Source organism: Beta vulgaris, chromosome 9 (assembly GCF_026745355.1).
Source record: "Beta vulgaris subsp. vulgaris cultivar EL10 chromosome 9, EL10.2, whole genome shotgun sequence".
Classification (NCBI taxonomy): Eukaryota; Viridiplantae; Streptophyta; class Magnoliopsida; order Caryophyllales; family Amaranthaceae; genus Beta; species Beta vulgaris.
In genome coordinates this window covers 18,383,539-18,401,502 of record NC_079210.1, presented here as the reverse complement: position 1 = coordinate 18,401,502, position 17,964 = coordinate 18,383,539, and the positions used below count along the sequence as shown (strand labels likewise).

At 36.9% G+C, this 17,964-nt stretch overlaps 1 protein-coding gene and 1 long non-coding RNA gene across 4 annotated transcripts; both read left to right on the top strand.

Annotated features, from left to right (window-relative positions):
- Positions 1-6,207: 6,207 nt before the first annotated feature.
- LOC125493731 (uncharacterized) lies at positions 6,208-7,200 on the top strand. The gene has a single exon (XM_048637240.1). It carries the CDS (start codon positions 6,208-6,210, stop codon positions 7,198-7,200), a length of 993 nt encoding a protein of 330 aa, XP_048493197.1.
- Positions 7,201-15,060: 7,860 nt separating this feature from the next.
- On the top strand, positions 15,061-16,825 carry LOC104903193 (uncharacterized). Of its 3 annotated transcripts, none has more exons than XR_007269836.1 (4): positions 15,061-15,112; positions 15,216-15,405; positions 15,484-16,194; positions 16,317-16,825. It is a non-coding gene; the product is annotated as an uncharacterized LOC104903193 (long non-coding RNA). The 3 variants fall into 3 exon arrangements; XR_002040980.2 differs by having other exon boundaries at positions 15,216-15,699; positions 16,094-16,194; XR_007269835.1 differs by having other exon boundaries at positions 15,216-16,194.
- Positions 16,826-17,964: the final 1,139 nt, after the last annotated feature.

Below are 17,964 nucleotides of genomic sequence, written 5' to 3'. Positions count from 1 at the left end.
CGTCTAAATGAATGGCTAATATTCTTGGATTGCGGTTTTTGAGAGTTGAATGCTTTATTTGCTTATACTACCAACTTATTTTACAAGTTTGGTGGTGTGATGTGTTTAGTGAATAATATTCATCTTTTTGAAATCGTGGACTATGTTTTTGAAGATGCCAAAGGGGGAAAGTTAAAGGCAATCAGAATAAATTTTTTAATTATGTTCTCATATTTCGACTTTACAAAATAAAATAACGAGTCTATAATACTTAATTTAACTTGGTTACATACTTTGTTAAAATTATTTTTATATGACTTATGTGTATTATTTTTAGTATATGCCTTTTGTTGCCATCTTCAAAAAGGGGAAATTGTTGACCCTTTAATATTTTTCAAAACGTGCCTTAACAAAATATTTTAACTTCCTTAAATCTTTAAATAATTCCTTTGACTTTCCAAATAGTCAACCTTTTAAATAAATAAATTATTTTAAACTAAATTCTATTTAAATATAAATATACATATACCAAAATATATTTATAAAATCCATAAATTTATGGGGGATTACATTTATTTTCTCTCTCTTCCGCTTCGGCTCTACTCTCCTCCGTCGATGGCGCATCACAGCTGCCACCGCCGACCACCGCCAGCGCGTCACAGCTGCCACTGCCGACGCAACACCGTTACCACCGCCGGCGAGCGACAACACTGCGGCCTTGGCGTCGCGCGTTACTTCCTCCTCTTTTCTTGGTTTGTTTATTTTTCTTCCTCCTCAAGTTATTTTCGATGCAAAGTTTATGTTTATAAGATTTGTTTTAATAAAGATTATGTTTAAAAGTTATGATTTGATGATTTAATTGTGAATCTAAGCTTATATAATTTATGTCTTGAAGAAATAAAAATTTAGATTTACTTATTATGTTTAAATTGGTTTTTTAATTATCAAAGCATGGATTTTTAGGGTTTTAAAGATTGGAAAATCATAGTAGTATACCATAGTTTATGAGATTGATTGTTCTTATGATTTTAAATATGTTTAAGCGTGTTTAAATAGAGTTTTAATACATAATATGTTGCTGAAAATTTGAAAAGAGTATTGTTGATGGAGATTTATGATTGTAGAACACGAGTTCTGAGAGTTTTTGACAACTAGTATAGTAATACTATATTAGGAGGCTCTAATACTTACTCCCTCTATTATTTAACTTCTCATTGTTCTGTGCACATCTCCCAATGTACATCTTTGAACTTAAATATCTTTCATTATATATTAGTAAAAAATTATAATGATTGAATATTAATAATATACTAATTGACACGAATGAAACAAGGCCCCACATGACAGTATTTTTTCTTATAAATTGAAAAATATTGAGCACATTCTCTCTAAGTATGAATAGTGTCAAGATTCTAAGTGGGAACGATAAAAAAAAAAAACAGAGGGGGTAAGTTTTAATGATGGAAAAAGTTTTTAAACACTTTTAAGAAGGGTTTAAAGTATTTTATTATTGCTATGAATTCATATAGGATTGATTACGGATTTATATTGGTTGTTTTAGATGAAAAAATCTCTTTAAGCACTAGTGGAAAAAACAGCTTTTGCTACTTATCAAATGCTTTGGTTGAATAATCAACCCGAGCATTTGTGATAATTTTAGAAAAAAAAATTCACAAATGCTCGTGTTGATTAATCAAACGGAGCATTTGATGTGAAATGCTCCGGTTGACTAATCAACACGAGCATTTCTGAATAAATGCTCCGGTTAGTCAACAGAGCACATGGATTGTTAAGCGCGATTTTTTTTTGTTGAAATTTCCCCACTAATTTAATCAAATATTAGTCGACCTTATAGATCAGTTTTAGTCCCTACTCCCTCCCTCTCCTAAGTCGCCCGCTCTCTCACTCACTCAGCCGTCCTCCGTCCGTCTTCCCTCCCTCTCTCCCAAGTCCTTCGCTTTCTCCCTACTCAGCCGTCCTCCGTCGTCCTCCATCGTCTGTTCGGTCGACATATTAGGACTCAAGTCCTTCTGTATGGTCGACATATTAGGGCTAAGTTGGCTTTTGTTTGGTCGACAAATTAGGGCTCCATCATCGACTTCTGTTCGGTTAATGGTTGTTGGCTTGTGAAATATGTTGCTAATTAGTAAAATCGATAGATGGTAAACTAAAAATTTGATGCTAAGTTGTGATATTGTCGTTCTCTCTCTCTTTCCCTCATCAAACTGCTTCTCTATCCCTCTTCTCTCTCGATCCGCTCCTTGGAATGCATGTCCAGGTAATTTCGTACAAACTTTATTGTTGTGATTTAGTTATTTTATTGCTGTATGTTTAGGTTCCTTCTTTTGGTTTCTTAGATTTGGGGATTTTTTTTAGGGTTTTCTTTGATTTTGTCTAGGGTTTTGTTTCCGTCAACAACTTTATCTCTTACCTCGATTCCATTTTCGGCAACCGCAACAAGCCAATGTTGTTCCAGTGTTGCTGTTCTGGAGCATGCTAAAACACGGAAGTAATTGAGCTCCTGCTGACTCTATTAGAGATGCGTTCAAATTGGAGTTTAATGATGAATCTAATGTGAATTTTCAGTAGTACTTCTGCAGATGTAGGAATAGAGACAGTGCCAAATTAAGCAGAATCTATGAAGTTGCACCGATGAGTTCTTTACTCAAGGATGCAAAAGCTTCGTAAAGCTGAATAAGCATCTATATCAATAATAAGGCAAAAGAAACAGTAACCTGACCATGATTGGACAATCTTTAAACTTACCAAAGGTCACCTCAAACTGGATCTTGAAATTAGGTTTCTTTCTAATTTCAAGGATGACGTGAGTTTGGAAATAACTTTGTATAGTTCAATTGTATGAGTCAGAATCTGACTCAAAACTTCCTTCTCTTAATTAAGCATGAACAGGATGAAAATTAATTAATTCAAAGACAAACTGGTTGACTAAATCAACAACAGGGAGAAAAGAAAGAACCTGCCTTATTGAAGTCAGGCTTAACTCAAAACTGAAACAAAAGCAAGCAGAAATAAATGCCCATATAACAAGTTAAAACACTAAGGGGAAGAAAGCAACACTTTAGTCCCTTATAGTGAATCTATTCCTTGAGTAATTTTGAGCTGCTATAAACTATTGGGTTCCCCTAAGCCTAAGCTTAGAACAAGTTAGTCATGTTGGAAGTCATAATTGATTCACAATTAAGCAAAATATATCATTAACACTCTAGGTGATTCCTTAAACCTAGAACTTAGATGTAATAGCCCTTATTTTTAAGCAGGTTTAATTAGATGCTAATTATGTATTTTAGCTTAATTATAATAATTGCGTCTAGTTGACGAGGTTTGTTAATAAGATTTAGTTTCTTAAGACAAAAGAAAAACACTATTTGATATGGTATTTGTTTATATGATTTTATGATTAGTATTCTTATTTTAGAAAAAAAAAAAAAGTTTAAATACATATCTCTATGTAGCTAAGGTGTCAAATTTTATAAGAGTTTTAAACTCTCATTTCTTCTCCCCTCTCAATCGTGTCTTGCTAAGCCAAAGACCAACTATTCTAAAGCCATGAGCTGTCACAATTTCCTTAATTCATCAAACAAATCTCCTCCATAAGTTTTTACCAAACCTTAATATTAGCTCAATCAAAGGACTGTTAGGTTTTTAGAAAGTAAGTGATGAACGAAGTTAGAGAGAAAACGCTCTCAAGTGAAGAGAGTGATATTCTTCAGAGGTCGAATAAAAATTTCAAGCGAGTTGATTGCGAGGGGCTAAGCACTAGTAGTGATGTCTCTATGGTACCTAATTCCTGTGAGAATATAGGAAGTTTGGAGCAGCTATGCTCGTATAGCCATGCAGCAAGGGGTTTTGGTGGAGCCAGAAACCCTTTGTTTGAAGGAGAAGATGGTGAGGATGATATTGAGTCGGAAGACGATCAGGGTTGTGAAGAGGAAGAAAGAGATGGTTCATGTCCAATTATTAGGTTATCCAAGGAAGAAAAGAGAAGAATTAGAATTCCTTGGAAGAATTCGCTTATTATCAAATTGTTTGATAAAAAGCTGGGCTATGAAGTCTTAATGCGAAGACTCAAAGCTAAATGGAGCTTAAAAGGGGAGATTGCTCTAACTGATGTTGGACATGCATATTATGTGGTTCGGTTTAGTAATTTGGATGATTAAGAGTTTGTGTTGACACAAGGGCCTTGGATGATAGGAGAGAGTTATCTTACGATTCGAAGATGGGTGCCGAATTTCATAGCGGATGAAGCCCCCATTAAAACCCTTACGGCATGGGTTCGCATTCCTCACCTATCAGTGGAGTACTTTGACAAGCAAATACTTCATAAGATAGGTTCCAAAATAGGCAAAGTTATTAAGATTGATAGAAATACGGAATCTATGGATAGAGGTCAGTATGTACGGTTTTGTATTGAGGTCGATCTCTCCAAACCGTTGTTGTCAAAATTCATATTGAATAAGAGGACTTGGATTATCCAGTATGAAGGTTTAAAGATGATTTGTTTCAAGTGTGGTCGTCTAGGGCACAAAGATGAAAATTGCCCCCAATTTGGGCGATCAGAAAGTCAAAAAGGGGAGGAGAGGATCGATATTCCTCTGAATAAAGGTGCGGAGTCATCAAATCATAGTGAGAATTATGGAGCTTGGATGTTGGTGCAAAAACCAGGCAGAAAGTATGTCCCAAAGATGAAAAATGTAGGAAATAATATCCAGAGCATGCAGAAGACTGTAGGATATAATAACCAAGGCATGCAGAAGTCTTTGAAGGTGAATACTGCCGGACCTTCGAAGGTTGTCCAAGGAGATGAACCTATGGTTCACCAGGTAAAAGATAGCGACGCTGGAAGGGGGTCTCGTTTTGAGATCCTTCAAGTTGAAGATGACGTTCAAATGATGGTGGAGGAGTTGGACCCGAAGGTCAACCCGGACCCGGAACCAAAACGAGATAAAAGAAAGCTTCAATCAGTCACGGAGATAGAGAGGGCGGTTACTAAGGAAGCGGATCAAGCGTGCCAGCTTGCGGAAAAAATTGGAATATCTACTACAATTGTGGAAGAAAATGAGGAAGGAGCTAGATTAGAGGAGCAGTCTGGTTGCGGAAAAAATTGGAATATCTACTACAATTGTGGAAGAAAATGAGGAAGGAGCTAGATTAGAGGAGCAGTCTGGTATAGATAAGGAAAATAAGGGAGTGACAGGTAGCATGGATATAATTAAGGAAGGAGGAGGGACTAAAGGGAATATCCCGGTAATACGCGATTCCCAAATCCCGAGATTCCAGCAGAAATTACCCTTCAAGGGAGATCGTGTTCCTCTCTCGATGAATAGTAAACTGGCTACCCTTCGAGGCCCAAAAATTCGAAAAAATAGTACCAAAAAAAATTTGCGGCCTATCCCTAAAGGCAAAGAAAATTCTGAGCCTTGCCCTTCAGGTATTCTTGCGGCGCTTAGTCAAACGGCAGTAAAGGGTCTGAGTCAACAAGATGAATCAAGCTCTAATCCCAATCACACTGGTATCCAAGATCCCACCAGCGGTGGAGTTCTTTGTGGAGGGTCCGATGGAAGGTCCCTCGCAAATCGAAGTACACCCGATAGCAAACAGGGAGAAACTGGAGATAAATGCATATCTGCCGCCGGAGAATTCGAATCCATTGTTAATGATGGAAGTGGGGATTCACATGGTGACAGATGGGCCGATGCGAGCCTTGAGGGAGTTGTTCATGTCAGAAATGACTTTGGTTCCTCTGCTTGAGTATGATAGGTACCCTCTATTCTCGAATTTTAATATGTCAATCAAAATCCTAGTTTGGAATGTTCAGGGAGCGGGCAATAAGGTGCTTGTTATTAGAGAATTAGTTCGTATTAATAAGCCGAATGTGGTGGTTCTCGTGGAGACTCATTTGAGTGGTTCTCAAGCCCAGTTGATATGTGACAAAATTGGCTTCCAAGGTCAAAAGAGAGTGGAAGCTCATGGTTTTTCGGGTGGTATTTGGATGCTATGGGACACTAATGTGGTTCTATTTCCGCATATGGATCCCATTCACAGCATATTACTGTTGAAATAAAGAAAGTAGGGGAAGACCCGTGGATGTTCTCGGCTATTTATGCAAGTCCGGATTCGAGTTTACGTAAGGACCTCTGGAAAGAGTTAGAAGCAATCAAAGCAAACTATTCAGGGTCGTGGTTGTTAGCAGGAGACTTTAATGAAACCATGACCATGAATGAGCGGAATGGAGTTAACAATTCGGAGATGATTCGAAGATGCCGCGAGTTCTCTCAGTGGGTTAATGACAATGACTTGATTGACTTGGGGTGTTCAGCTCCAGAACACACGTGGTTCCGAGGGAACTCGCCTGAGACCTTTAAATCAGCTAGATTGGATAGGGGATTGGCTAATGAAGAGTGGCGTATGCGATTTGGGGAAGGAGCAGTCCGTAACTTACCAAAAGCTGCATCGGATCATTGTCCGATTATTGTGAGTACAACTGGTTTCGCTCCCATTCCTACAGCGACGAAACCATTTCGATTTCAAGCAGCATGGATGAATCATGCTAAATTCCACGAATTTGTCTTTGAAAACTGGAAGTCGAATGCTCCCATTGTTCCGTTTTTGAAGGAGTTTGCTGGTAAGCTTCAAAAGTGGAACAAAGATGAATTTTATAATATTTTTCAGAAAAAATCCGAGTTATGGGCAAGGTTAGAAGGAGTTCAGTCTATCCTAGCTTCGGGGCGCCAATCTCACCTAATTAAGTTGGAAGCTAAATTAAGAAGAGAAATGGATGAGGTTTTGAATGCGGAAGAGATGTTATGGTTCCAGAAATCTCGAATGGATGCAATTAGAGATGGGAATAGAAACACTAAGTTTTTTCATCTCTCAACAATAATTCGCAGGAGGAGAAATAGAATTGATTCACTAATGGATGAAAATGAGACTTGGGTTCATGAAGCGGATGGAGTCCGAAAGTTGGTCATGGACTACTGGAGTACTCTTTTTCAAGAAGAGGAGTCTGAGGCCCAAGGGAGTGCTTTATTGTGGAGATACTTCCCAGATATCCCAACTGTTGAGCGAGAAAAAATTTCTCGACCATTCGCTTCATGCGAAATTTTGGCGGCTTTAAAGGACATGCAACCTTTTAAGGCTCCAGGCCCGGATGGGTTTTCAACCAATTTTCTACCAAAGGTTCTGGGAAGTTGTGCAGCCTAATGTTACATGCCTAGTCAAGGATGTGCTTGAAGGTCGAGATTTTCCTGAGGGTCTCAATGATGCTTTCCTAGTGTTAATTCCGAAAGTGGATGTCCCCCAAAAAGCAAACCAATTTCGGCCGATCGGGTTGTGCAATATTGTGTATAAGTTGGTCACAAAAGTGATAGTGAATAGGTTAAAGCCGATTCTCCCATCATTAATTTCTCCGACTCAGTGTAGCTTTGTACCCAAACGCCAAATTACGGATAATATTATTATTGTCCAAGAGATGATTCATTCAATGAGGTTCAAACAAGGAAAGGTAGGGTACATGGCAGTGAAAATCGATTTTGAAAAAGCCTATGATAGGCTGAGGTGGTCCTTCTTGCGCGATTCATTAATGGAATTATCGTTACCACAGTTAATGGTTGATGTGGTAATGACTTGTGTTACTTCGGCGAAGTTACGGATATTGTGGAATGGTGAACCGCTTGATGCTTTCCAACCTACTAGAGGGATTCGCCAAGGGGATCCTCTTTCCCCATACTTGTATGTGATTTGCATGGAGCGATTATCGCATTTAATTGAGAGAGAGGTGCAACTAGGGGCATGGTCTCCTATTCGGGCAAGTAGGAATGGTCCTCCTATTTCTAACCTTGCTTTCGCAGACGATTTAATCTTATATGGGGAAGCTTCCGTGGAACAAGCTGAGGTAATGATGCATTGTCTTAATAGCTTTTGTAAGGCGTCTGGGAGTAAAGTTAGCCTGACGAAATCTCGTGTTTTCTTCTCAAAAAATACGAATGGTGGGATAAGAGATGCAATAAGTGCCACGCTCGGCATGGAAGAGACGGAGGATTTAGGCCAATATCTGGGAGTTCCTCTCATTAATGGTCGCAGCTCTAAGCGCGAATATCAATACCTAGTTGACAAAGTGAATGGAAAACTAGCTAGCTGGAGAATGAAATCTCTCTCGTTTGCTGGAAGAGCTACGCTCGTGCAGTCCACACTAAGTTCAATTCCCTTTTACACTATGCAAACGACGAAGCTTCCTAAGTCTATTTGTGATGATCTGGATAGAAGGGCGCGGAGTTTTTTGTGGGGATCCAAAGAAGGGGAGAGAAAAGTGCACATGGTGTCATGGAATCAAATAACCAAGTCCAAGAAAGAGGGTGGGCTGGGTATAAGGGAAATGCGTCAAGCGAATACCGCGTTTCTAGCAAAACTCGGTTGGAGATTGCTGGCGGAGCCGAATGCTCTTTGGTCAAGGATCCTAAGAGCAAAGTACTGCGATAATCGTTGTGATCTTGATATGTTTAAGGAAAAACAAAACGCTTCTAATGCGTGGCGTGGAATCATGAGTAGTGTCGACATTGTTCGAAAAGGTGTAAATATGGCTGTCGGAAACGGGCACAAGACCTTCTTTTGGCACCATAGGTGGGTTATTGATAAACCACTACTCGAAGTCGCGATTACCGAACCCCCGCTCTATCTCCAAGATGCAACGGTTAGAGAAATGTGGGACAGAAATTCAGGGTGGAAATGGGAGCTGTTCTCTAATTATATTAGGAAAGAGGAGTTAGGGAAAATTGCAGCGCATGAGTTGGTGGAGGACGAGGATGTGTCAGACGAAATTTTCTGGAATGGTGCCCCTTCAGGTGGTTTTACGATGTCGTCTGCTCTGAGAATAATTCGCAATGAGTCGGAGCTAGATGTTGATGAAGTCAGAGGGTGGAAGTGTATGTGGAAAGTTGATGTGCCTCAACGGGTGCGTTTCTTTCTCTGGTTGGCGAGTCAAGATAGACTCATGACCAATAGCAACCGATTTATTCGAAAAATGACAAACGACCCTCGGTGTTTTGTGTGCGGTGAGACGGAGGAGCATACCCTTCACATTATCAGAGACTGCCCAGCTGCGAGTAGGGTATGGAAGTTGTTAGGAGTAGCCATTGATGACTTGGCTTGGAGGATTCAAATTCGCGACTGGGTGTTGGGGAATATAGATCAAAGAAGTCTGAATAAGGAGGAAGGATGGCCGCGGGTATTTAGTGTGACTTGTTGGTGGCTATGGAGGTGGAGAAATGAGAGATGTTTTAATGTGGAGCCGAGAATTCCGATTGACCAGGTGAGCTTTATTCTAGCTCGAGTTAAACAAGTTCGTGAAGCGTTTGAGCGTGACCAATTCTGCGCTGAAGGTCATAGGGCTCCGAGACAGAAAGTGCTGATTAGATGGAGGTACCCAGTGATGGGTTGGGTGCGTCTAAATACGGATGGCGCGGCTAAAGGCAACCCATGGAGAGCAGGGGCAGGAGGCTTAATCCGAGGTCATAGAGGTGAGGTTTTTGAGATCTTCGCGTCTAATTGTGGCGAGTGCTCGTGTACTCGGGCGGAATTGCTTGCTGTGATGAGAGGGCTTTTGGTGGCGTGGAACGGGGGTCATAGAAAAGTGTTCGTATCTGTGGACTCGGAAGTGGTAGTCAAGTTGTTAGAGGGTGATCCTCCCTCTAATTCTCCTTATATTCATATCATCCGGAAGTGCTATGCTATCATTCATAATCGTGATTGGGTGGTTAAGGTGGAGCATTATTATCGAGAAGCCAATAAAGCTGCGGATTGGCTTGCAAATTTTGGAGTGGAGTTAGTAGAGAAGTTTGTGTTGTTGGAGGCGGTCCCGTCGGATCTTCGGAACATTTTATTGGAGGATTTTGGTGGGGTTGCGTGGCCTAGGTTGGTGCCTGCGCATAGGGGAGCTACTATGGAGAGATAGTTCGCTGTAGAAGTTGAATAAGAAGGGACAAAGTTTTGTTTTGTCCTTCAGTTTTAGTTGTGTGATTTTGCTTCTTGTTTTTTTTTCTTTTTCTTCTCGTTTTCGTATTTTCATTCTTTTTGCTGTTTTCCTTTGTATTGATTTGGGTTGTTTGTGGCCCTCTATTCTCACCAAAAAAAAAAAAAAATTAGCTCAATCAGAGACTAACTAGAAAACTCCAGAAATCCTCATCTCATCCCCCGTTTTTTTTTTTTTTTTACAATATTCTGCCTCAATTACCTACGGCATGAAGTCCAGTTTTGTTCTTTGTTGCTTCATCAAAGTTGTAGATCTTTTCGAGTTATTGAATTTAGGCTCAAAAATTTCTTCATTCGGAGTTCGGAGCTATAAGTTATAGGCTTTGCAAGTTTGGTGTTGCTGCTGAACTTCTGGATGCGTTGTTGCTGCTATACGTTCGTTATTGCCGTAGTGTTGTTCCGTGTGTGTGATCTATGGGTGGTTGTTGTTGGTGCTTGCAACCATCATTTTCTTCATTTCTTTTGTGGAGGTATAACTTAATCTATCTTCCTCCTCTTCGTTGATTCTAAGATTCGAATCCTAGATGTAAATGAATTTTATTTTCTGATTTCACCAATAAATTCAGTTCTCAAGTTTTTTTTATTATTAGCAAAATTAGCTATGGAAAGAGTTTATTAAAATTATATATTGAATCCTTACTCTCTACCTAATGGATCGAAAGTAAAGAGTTGATTATTGAATTGTAAATATATTAGTGATTCGAAGTTAGATATAGAATATAAGTTATTGAATATAAAGTCCTCATTTGGTGTTTAGGTATTATATTGTTTTGGGAATAAAGTAAATTGTAATTTGTTATTGGTTGTGAAGTTATTATGTTGTGGGCCCATAACCCACAGGTCCAGGATCGAGTAAAAAAGTTTTGTTTCCGCTGCGAGTAAATAGTTAATTCGAGGTTATTAAGTGTTAATTGAGTTTTATGAATGTAAAGTATGATTAGCTAGCAGCTCGAAAGTGCGGGCTGTTACAGGTGGTATCAGAGCATGGTTATTTTAGAGTTGTCGTGATCTTCATATCATGGCATATAAGTTCAAGAAAGATATTTGGGAATGTTTGAAATTGATTAGGTTATTAGTTAGTTGAAAATCGAGGAATTCAAATTGAGAAATCGAAGATTGGGTGTTGTGAAATTTGCAAAAGTAAAAAGTTGTATTGGGTTTTAAATTGGAGTGGCTATAAGAGAAAGATCGAAGTATATTGATTAAGATTGCAGGAAGTTAGGAAATTTTTCTTTTGAGATATTATAGTTCGTTATGAGTTCTAAGCTAATTTTTGTGAAAATGTTTTATGTAATGTATTCGTTTTGAAATGATCTAAAGTTTTTATGTTTTAAATTTCGAGGATGAAATTTATTTGAAGGGTGGTATATTGTAATAGCCCTTATTTTTAAGCAGGTTTAATTAGATGCTAATTATGTATTTTAGCTTAATTATAATAATCGCGTCTAGTTGACGAGGTTTGTTAATAAGATTTAGTGTCTTAAGACAAAAGAAAAACACTATTTGATATGGTATTTGTTTATATGATTTTATGATTAGTATTCTTATTTTAGAAAAAAAAAAAGTTTAAATACATATCTCTATGTAGCTAAGGTGTCAAATTTTATAAGAGTTTTAAACTCTCATTTCTTCTCCCCTCTCAATCGTGTCTTGCTAAGCCAAAGACCAACTATTCTAAAGCCATGAGCTGTCACAATTTCCTTAATTCATCAAACAAATCTCCTCCATAAGTTTTTACCAGACCTTAATATTAGCTCAATCAGAGACTAACTAGAAAACTCCAGAAATCCTCATCTCATCCCCTGTTTTTTTTTTTTACAATATTCTGCCTCAATTATCTACGGCATGCAGTCCAGTTTTGTTCTTTGTTGCTTCATCAAAGTTGTAGATCTTTTCGAGTTATTGAATTTAGGCTCAAAAATTTCTTCATTCGGAGTTCGGAGCTATAAGTTATAGGCTTTGCAAGTTTGGTGTTGCTGCTGAACTTCTGGATGCGTTGTTGCTGCTGTATGTTCGTTATTGCCGTAGTGTTGTTCCGTGTGTGTGATTTATGGGTGGTTGTTGTTGGTGCTTGCAACCATCATTTTCTTCATTTCTTTTGTGGAGGTATAACTTAATCTATCTTCCTCCTCTTCTTTGATTCTAAGATTCGAATCCTAGATGTAAATGAATTTTATTTTCTGATTTCACCAATAAATTCAGTTCTCAAGTTTTTTTATTATTAGCAAAATTAGCTATGGAAAGAGTTTATTAAAATTATATATTGAATCCTTACTCTCTACCTAATGGATCGAAAGTAAAGAGTTGATTATTGAATTGTAAATATATTAGTGATTCGAAGTTAGATATAGAATATAAGTTATTGAATATAAAGTCCTCATTTGGTGTTTAGGTATTATATTGTTTTGGGAATAAAGTAAATTGTAATTTGTTATTGGTTGTGAAGTTATTATGTTGTGGGCCCATAACCCACAGGTCCAGGATTAAGTAAAAATGTTTTGTTTCCGCTGCGAGTAAATAGTTAATTCGAGGTTATTAAGTGTTAATTGAGTTTATGAATGTAAAGTATGATTAGCTAGCAGCTCGAAAGTGCGGGCTGTTACATTAGAAATCTAAAAAGTAACTCCTATACATTCATTCATTACAAAAGTAGTTGTTATTACAAATGGTAACCAAGGCTCTATCTATAGAGCTGGTCTTAGTGCCTCGAAGCTAAAATAGTACAAACTGAAACAGATCATATTTTGGCTAAGTTATAACTTACAACCAGTATAAAGGTAAAGAACAAATGTGAGGAGGTTTCTCTGAGTGAGCTAGCTGTTGTAGTTCCGCATGCAGCTTGCCACTGTGCTGCTAATTACTGTCATTTGCTACTTTTTCTTTAGCCCGTCATCATCACTCATCACTACTTGTTCTTTAGTCCGTCATCTTCACACATAATTAAACATAATTGACCTTCTTTATTACTCATTAGCGGCTTATCAAAGTTTAGCTTCAGAGCTCACGGGCTAGGCCTCACACTTGATACGCTGAGGCCTTCGATATGAAAGTTCTTGGGTGAGACTTGATATCCTAACTCCTTTAGAAGTTATCCTTTGCAAGCATTGTGATTAGGAATCCTAATGCTTTCCGTCCTTGAGAGTCCCCTTGATTCAACTGTTTTTTCTTGATATGAGTGACCGACCAACTAATGAAAGTTAACAATAATCCTTGAAGGTTCGTTGAAGCACTTAGGGTTTATTTCAACCGTAAAAAGAAAAAAAAGTACTTAGCTAAAATACTTACTGGTACGACCAATGGTGGTCTGATCTGAATTTGTAGATTAGGCCAATTGATTAGGGTTCGAATGCCTGTATCATTATGGGACTTTTAAGGGAAAAAAAATTCATCTAATTCTTACAGAGGTTGTGATTATGATATATCTTAATACAAAAATTAGTGCAACATGATTGTGATATGGAGCATTAATAATTTGCAAGTATGCAGGATAGAGGAGGAACTGTTGTGCAGACTCTTTGTGGGGATGAGAACTCCTTGTTCCATAAACCTTTCGTGTCATAAATTTCAATAGAAAATAGATAACTTCTTCTGTAGCTGACTCAAAAAAATTTACAATGTGTTTGGATGAGGAGATGGAGAAGGCAGGAGTCTAAGTCATTTATTTTTCCTCAACTTTGGATAGTAATTAAGCTGAGTTAAGGAATGGAAGGGAAGAAAATTGGAGGGATCAATCTTTGTTGCTTCTTTAGTTGACTAAATACTCCCAAAGCTGAAAAGAATTGGATAAAAATTGTAAGCCCATTAGTCACTGACAACGGAATGACTACTGCAATTGCATTAATTAATCTCACCACCTTCCTTGTTTCTTTCTATCTCAAATCACTTTCTTTCTCCTTCCCCCGATTTGACTTTTTTTCCTCACTTTCTCTCACTATCATCTTGTTTGTCTTTAGTTTTGATATTAGTAAGCTTTGTCTTATTTTGATAGCTAATTCTATGGAAATATCATTGACAAATTTGACTAGTGATGATGAGAACAAGCATATTATTTGCATATGATGTTTGGAGACGTGGACTTCCATCTACAATCTATATATCTATATTCTATATATATTATTAAAAACGCTTGGGTAAGCATTGCACGCTGCCATATGTTATCCCACCTTATATGGCGCCGCTTTGTCCCCAACATGACATTCATACGCTAACATGGCATTCCCTTAGAAAATGATCCAAAAATTTGCATAAGAGGTCTCGAACCCATGACTTCTTACTTTATAATATCATGATCTTACCTAAATATGACTTGTGCATATGTCAACTGCAGAATGTATATATTTTTTTATCCTATTGAATTACCCGATGCATCTCCTAGGCCCAACAATTAGTTCTAACTTGCAAAAGTGACATTTCTCTTCTTTTAAGCTGCTCCTCCCCCCCCCCTCCCAACAACCCCCCTTTCATCTACAAACATGTTACATGGTGGTCTAAGAACCTTCCATGTACCTCATGCCTCAGCACTCATAACACTAATAGTGAGGGAGTTTTCTGTGTATATGGGGATGAGGGTGGGGTGACTGTATTATTCTTCCATGCCATTAATTTGTTAATTCTAATGATCCATGCATGCTTACCCTATTGCTCATGTGCTTTTCGCCTTGTGGGTGCTTGAAAAAATCATGTCAGCATTATATGTGGTTTAACTAACACAAGGTATCTCTTACTGTAGATGATTGTTTGGGCTCCGACTCGAGAGAAAGCCATTGCTCGTATGAAGAGGGCTCTTGATGATACAATTATTACAGGCAAGTGTGTATACCCCGCTGTAGATGATGCATTGTCACAACATTTTCGTTGTGGTTTATTGTGCATCTTTAGCTTTATTGAAGTACGACTTGCCATTGTATTACTTTTCTTCTTAGTGCTTTAATGAAACATCGTTATTTTTTAAAGTTTTTTTTTATTACAAGCCTGTTCATCCCTGCAATTTGTGTGTTCTCATTCTTTTGTCACCATCAAAACTAATCAAATTCATCCTGCAGGGGTCCCCACAAGTATTGAATACCATAAACTTATTCTTGATATTGAGGTTAATCTTTATATTATCTCACCATCCTCAGTTCTCCTTCTCAGACACGTATACATATTAATAGTCTCACTTTATATAATTGTCTTACATTACTTTTCCTTAGGACTTCAAAAATGGGAATGTAGATACTGCTTTCATTCCCAAGCATGAACAAGAGTTGGCAGAGGTATGACTTTCAAACAAGAGTTGTTCCAGTGTTGCTGTTCTGGAGCATGCTAAAACACGGAAGTAATTGAGCTCCTGCTGACGCTATTAGAAATGCGTTCAAATTGGAGTTTAATGATGAATGTAATGTGAGTTTTCAGTAGTACTTCTTTATTTGGCCTCTATGTATCTTAATATTTTCTTACTTTGAATCTGTGGGATCCCAGCAAAATATGAAGTTTCAGGGTTGTCTTTGCAATTGATTATTACTATTAAATTGAAGAACAAAAAAAAAAATGATGATCCATGATTTTGAGTGGAAGATAACTTGATTGGGGTACTAGGGAATTAAGTAGAGGTGAGGCCTTGACTGAGTGTGAACGTCAAAATCTCAAGAAGTAGCAGGTCAGAATTTTTTATCAAGATTTATGCTCCAATCAGAGGTAAAATTTTCATCTTTTAAGTACATGCGTCTGCTTATGCTTTTCACACTTTCTGGACTATACTTTTCTTTTTTCCTCAAAGTTCGAATATATACATATTAGTGCAGATACAATCTGTTGTAAGACTTCGACAAACCGTGCTTTATAAGTATTTAGGGTCTTAGGGATACTTACAATGAAGGTATTGAACAATCTCCAGTAGGTTGCCTTGAGTCTTATGGGTTTTAGAGTAATATTTAATAAATATGTTGCTTGGATGTTCTGAAAAACTAATAAATAAAGTAGTTATTGGTATGATTTTTCAAAATTATTAATTTCACTACTAAAATTTCTAAAATCAAAAACCTAATGATTATGTATATATGATGAATATTTCATGTCATTTGGAGTTCAGTTCAACAACGATCCAGTATTAATCTCGGAACATAACCAAGCATACTCTACCCTGGTATCTACAAGAGCGTCCATGAATATGGCAGTCGATATTGCAGGGGTGTGAGTGATTCTCTTGCTTCTTGAAATTGTGCTTCAATATCTGTAACTTTAATCTTGTAATTTATGCTTATGAACCATGAACCATGAACCATGAACCATGTACTTCGTGTTTGATTTTTCAGGGAGTATTTGGAGTATACCAAGGGGTAAGTAACCATGAGGAATTGCACAATTTAATGAAAGCAACACTCATGAAACACAGACTTAAGAAGGATGTTCTTTCTGAGCCACCTGTAAAACGCAGGCCGCAAGTAATTCGCTGCACCACATTGTTGTTCATGCTTTCTAGTGTTCATCTCTTTCTATGTTTTAATATCTTGACTCTTCATAACCATCTTTTAAATTAGTTCTCTGAAAAAAAGTTCTTTTTTATGCGAAAGATATGCTCTTACTTTCCCCAGGCTTGATATTAGCCAAAGTTCAATGTGGATGACCTTATTTTATGGGAGAGATCGTAATGTGTTAACTCTATGGTTTCTGATTGCTGGATGATTTTAGAAATTGTAAGTGTCAGGATGTATGGAGTTAGTTGAGAAATTTTCGGAGTAGTTTTACATGTTGACAACTCAATATGTTCCTAGTTATGATGCAATTATATATGTCAGCCTATATACTTCTATATTTTATTAAATTTTAGCGTAATAAATAGTCTCCATTCAACTGATAAATTACCTAAGGACTTTACTTACTGATTATTATGTACGTATGCTACTGGCTGGCAGTAGCTAGCTGAATTTTTTATTATTATTCAAAAGTTACAAATACTCCGGTTGTTCAGGAAAACCGTAGCATTTGTAGCATCAAATGCTTCGGTTTTGCTCAATAACCGGAGCATTTGTTGATTTTTATCCATATAAAAAAGCTCAAATGCTCCGATTTTACTTACAACCGGAGCATTTGAGAAATTAAATGCTCCGGTTTACAACCGGAGCATTTTTAAAATGCTAAAATGCTCGTATGACGTCTGCTACACATCAAATACGGAGTATTTGTGGGCTTTTTAACCGGAGCATTTGATGATTTTTCCACTAGTGAAGTGACTTCTAAGGTTGTGAAAGTGGTCACTCGATTTGTCTACACAAAGTACGTACATACATATGTGTTGATTGGATTAGTATCATGATCCTAAGGATGAGAATTATGTAATATTATATATGTATTTGAACTACTTTCAGTTCATATATGATTTCTATTATGTTAGATTTGCATGTTTTATGCCGTTGAGTGAAACTTATTGATTATGATATTTATATTATGTTTGTATGGAAGATTGATGCAAGCATATGAGATTTGAGAACTTTATTATATTAATTCATATGAGGTGTATATATATATATATATATATATATATATATATATATATATTATATATATATATATATATATATATATATAATATATATATATATATATATATAATATATATATAAGGGAGTTCATATGAGAATGCATACTTACATGAGAAACGAGAATGAATTTTACGAGCTATAACTGTTATGAATAAGTGATGTAACTCTAATGAAATAGTGATGTAATCCAAAACAAAAAAAGAATATTAGAAAAAAAATTCAATTTTTTTTTTGGCTCAAAATTTTTTAGGGGGTACAACTCTAATGAACAAGTGTTGTAACTCTAATCCAATTACGTGGTTGAGATTCATTCTCATTTCTCATGTAATAAGCATTCTCATGTGATCTTACATATATATATATATATATATATATAATAATATATATATAATATATATATATATATTATATGAGAGAGAGA